General features: G+C 27.3%; 1 protein-coding gene across 2 annotated transcripts in view; it reads left to right on the forward strand.

The window, feature by feature from the left end:
• LOC106789347 (A disintegrin and metalloproteinase with thrombospondin motifs 7-like) overlaps positions 1 to 2655 on the forward strand; it is a 68754-nt gene that overhangs the window by 57978 nt on the left and 8121 nt on the right. For both annotated transcript variants that reach the window (XM_014753484.1, XM_014753483.1), the window contains exons 4-7: positions 134 to 239; positions 1042 to 1144; positions 1358 to 1530; positions 2114 to 2318. In XM_014753484.1, coding sequence (XP_014608970.1) covers positions 134 to 239; positions 1042 to 1144; positions 1358 to 1530; positions 2114 to 2318 — 587 coding nt within the window. The remainder of the gene's footprint in view (positions 1 to 133; positions 240 to 1041; positions 1145 to 1357; positions 1531 to 2113; positions 2319 to 2655) is intronic.

Below are 2655 nucleotides of genomic sequence, written 5' to 3' on the forward strand. Positions count from 1 at the left end.
CACATAATTTTCATTTATATATTTAATATTTAAATTTTAAGATACTGTTTCACTTAAAAACATTGATATCCATAATTGAAAAAGAAAAAACAAAAATAACAATATAATAATAATTATGGATAATAATTTACAGGAGAGATTTAAGAAAACGAAGCCCGATCACGGAAAATGATACGACACAAAATATAAGGCCCATCTGCATCGGTATATACAAAAGATATCACACGTGTAATACACAGGTATATACTTATTATAATTTATATCTACTATTACCATACACACACACACGTATATATATATACATACACACGCGTAAGAAGACAAATGCATCTCCCATAGAAAGGAAAAGTTTGAAATCCACGATGAAAGTTTTCCTTACAAAAGGGATGGGAAACAAGTCACGTGTTGAGAACAAATCATCACGATGGCCAATTAAGGGACCGTACGGTACGCTGAGATTTACGTACGTCCTGTCGCGACGTCCCTTTAAAATTCATAAGTACGATATAGGCCCTTTTATTCCTTTTTTTTTACCCCCTTCATCTCACACTTTCATTCTTTATCTTTTTCTTTATATTTATTTCCTTTTCTATTCTTCTTCTTCTTCTTACTCGATAGAATAGAATAATAATAATAATAATAATAAAACAGACACACATTTGAAATCAATTTCGTAAATCGTTAACACGTTGACTGCCACCTTGGATCACCCCATAACAATCAATTGTGTTTTATTAAATAGAATCATAATGGTCCATCAATGATTCATATCTACAAATTGTTTTTGCTTTTAGTCTCTTCTCACTAGTATAATTTAAGTGATTTAGTATAATTTCTTTTAAGATATAAAATATTGTTGTACCTTGTACTGCCCACCTTGCACTTTTTTTTTTTCTTCTTAAGGAATAGTAAAAGAACAAGTTTTTAATCTATTAATTGAGTGGCAAGTTGAAAAGACAAATTCGAATTTAAATATTACATTAAGAAAATAATATATGTAAATATTAAAATATTATTTTTTTTCTATCGTTTATCCTATAGGATTGTCCGAATTTTGCCGATGACTTGCGAACGGAACAGTGCGCCAAATACAATGAAAAAAATTACAAGGGACACGTTTACACTTGGATCCCATTTTTGGATGGTACTAAAATTCATTTTACACACTTTATAATATAAATAATTAAATATTTAAAAAAAAAACAATAATGAAAACATAACGAAATAAGAGATAATAATAATAAGTATATAGCCATAGATTAAATTGGGAAAAATAAATTCCGATTATGTTTAAAAATGGGGTTGGGATAACAAAAATAAAAATTGCAATTATCATATGTTCCTTTTTATTACATAGCACCAAACTCGTGTGCACTCAATTGCCGTGCAGTTGGTCAACGTTTTTATGCAACGCTTGAACCATCAGTAATCGATGGCACACCCTGCGACGGTCCAAATCTTCGTGGACATAATACCGGAATTTCTATGGAACGTACGGAACGTTGGCTTTGTGTAGCTGGACAATGCAAGGTAAGCACCTACACGATAACCCATATTCACTATCTATAATACATCCGTTTATATTGATTCTATATGTGCATAGAAATATATATATATATGGTGATTCGCAAAAAGTATTCATAGGTATTACATTTATTGTCAATTTTAATATTATCAATGTGTTGTTGAAAATTCTTTATTACAAAGATATTATTTCAATGTTTTTTTATATTATCATCGACGAAACAATTATTTTTATTATCGTAAGAAAAAGTACAATTTTGATAATAATAATTGATCTTCTAATACAAATCGTTTGAACAATATTTTCAAATACAAATTTGTTGAAATTAATATTGTCGTATTTTTTTATTGCGTATATTTTTTTTATGATAATTTATTTAATATATATTTATATACATTAATTTAGATGAGATATTTGTTTGTTTGTTTAATATTAGCCCGTAGGTTGTGCGAGTATTACTTTTGTTGAAATTTTTTTGTTCTTTTCTTTTTTTTTTTTTTGATGTGATAATTTTTATTTATTAATAGATATTTATATACATTAATTTAGATGAGATATTTGTTTGTTTGTTTGTTTGTTTAATATTAGCCCGTAGGTTGCGATGGTGTAATAGGTTCAGGTGCAACAATGGATGCATGTGGTGTTTGTGGAGGACGAGGACAGGGTTGCAGATCATTCGAAGGTATTTTTATGGAACCGATCCTACCAAAGGGCCATTATTCAATAACAACGATTCCAAAGGGTGCCATGTCTCTCAACATTTCCGAATTACGTTTCAGTTCGAATTTTTTAGGTAAATTTATATCTTATTATATTTTATTTTTCAATCTCAGCATATATGTATCTCAAGAATTTTCTATTTTATTTATATAAAATACATTAAATATACATCTTAAATGTTTATCAATATTAATATCTTCTTTTTCCTCATTTTATTAGAACTTTGTTCTGTTATAATAGCTTTTTTTTTTATTGCTATTTCTGGGAACGATTTATTGTATAATATTATTAAACATTTTTATTTGTATTATTACTAATTTATATATATTATAATAATATATTAATATATTCTCACAAATCGTATAGATAAATATTTAATTAAATAGCTTTTTTTTTTATTGCTATTTCTG

This window comes from Polistes canadensis, unplaced genomic scaffold (genome assembly GCF_001313835.1).
Source record: "Polistes canadensis isolate GaletaPanama2010 unplaced genomic scaffold, ASM131383v1 scaffold_179, whole genome shotgun sequence".
In the NCBI taxonomy this organism is placed as follows: Eukaryota; Metazoa; Arthropoda; class Insecta; order Hymenoptera; family Vespidae; genus Polistes; species Polistes canadensis.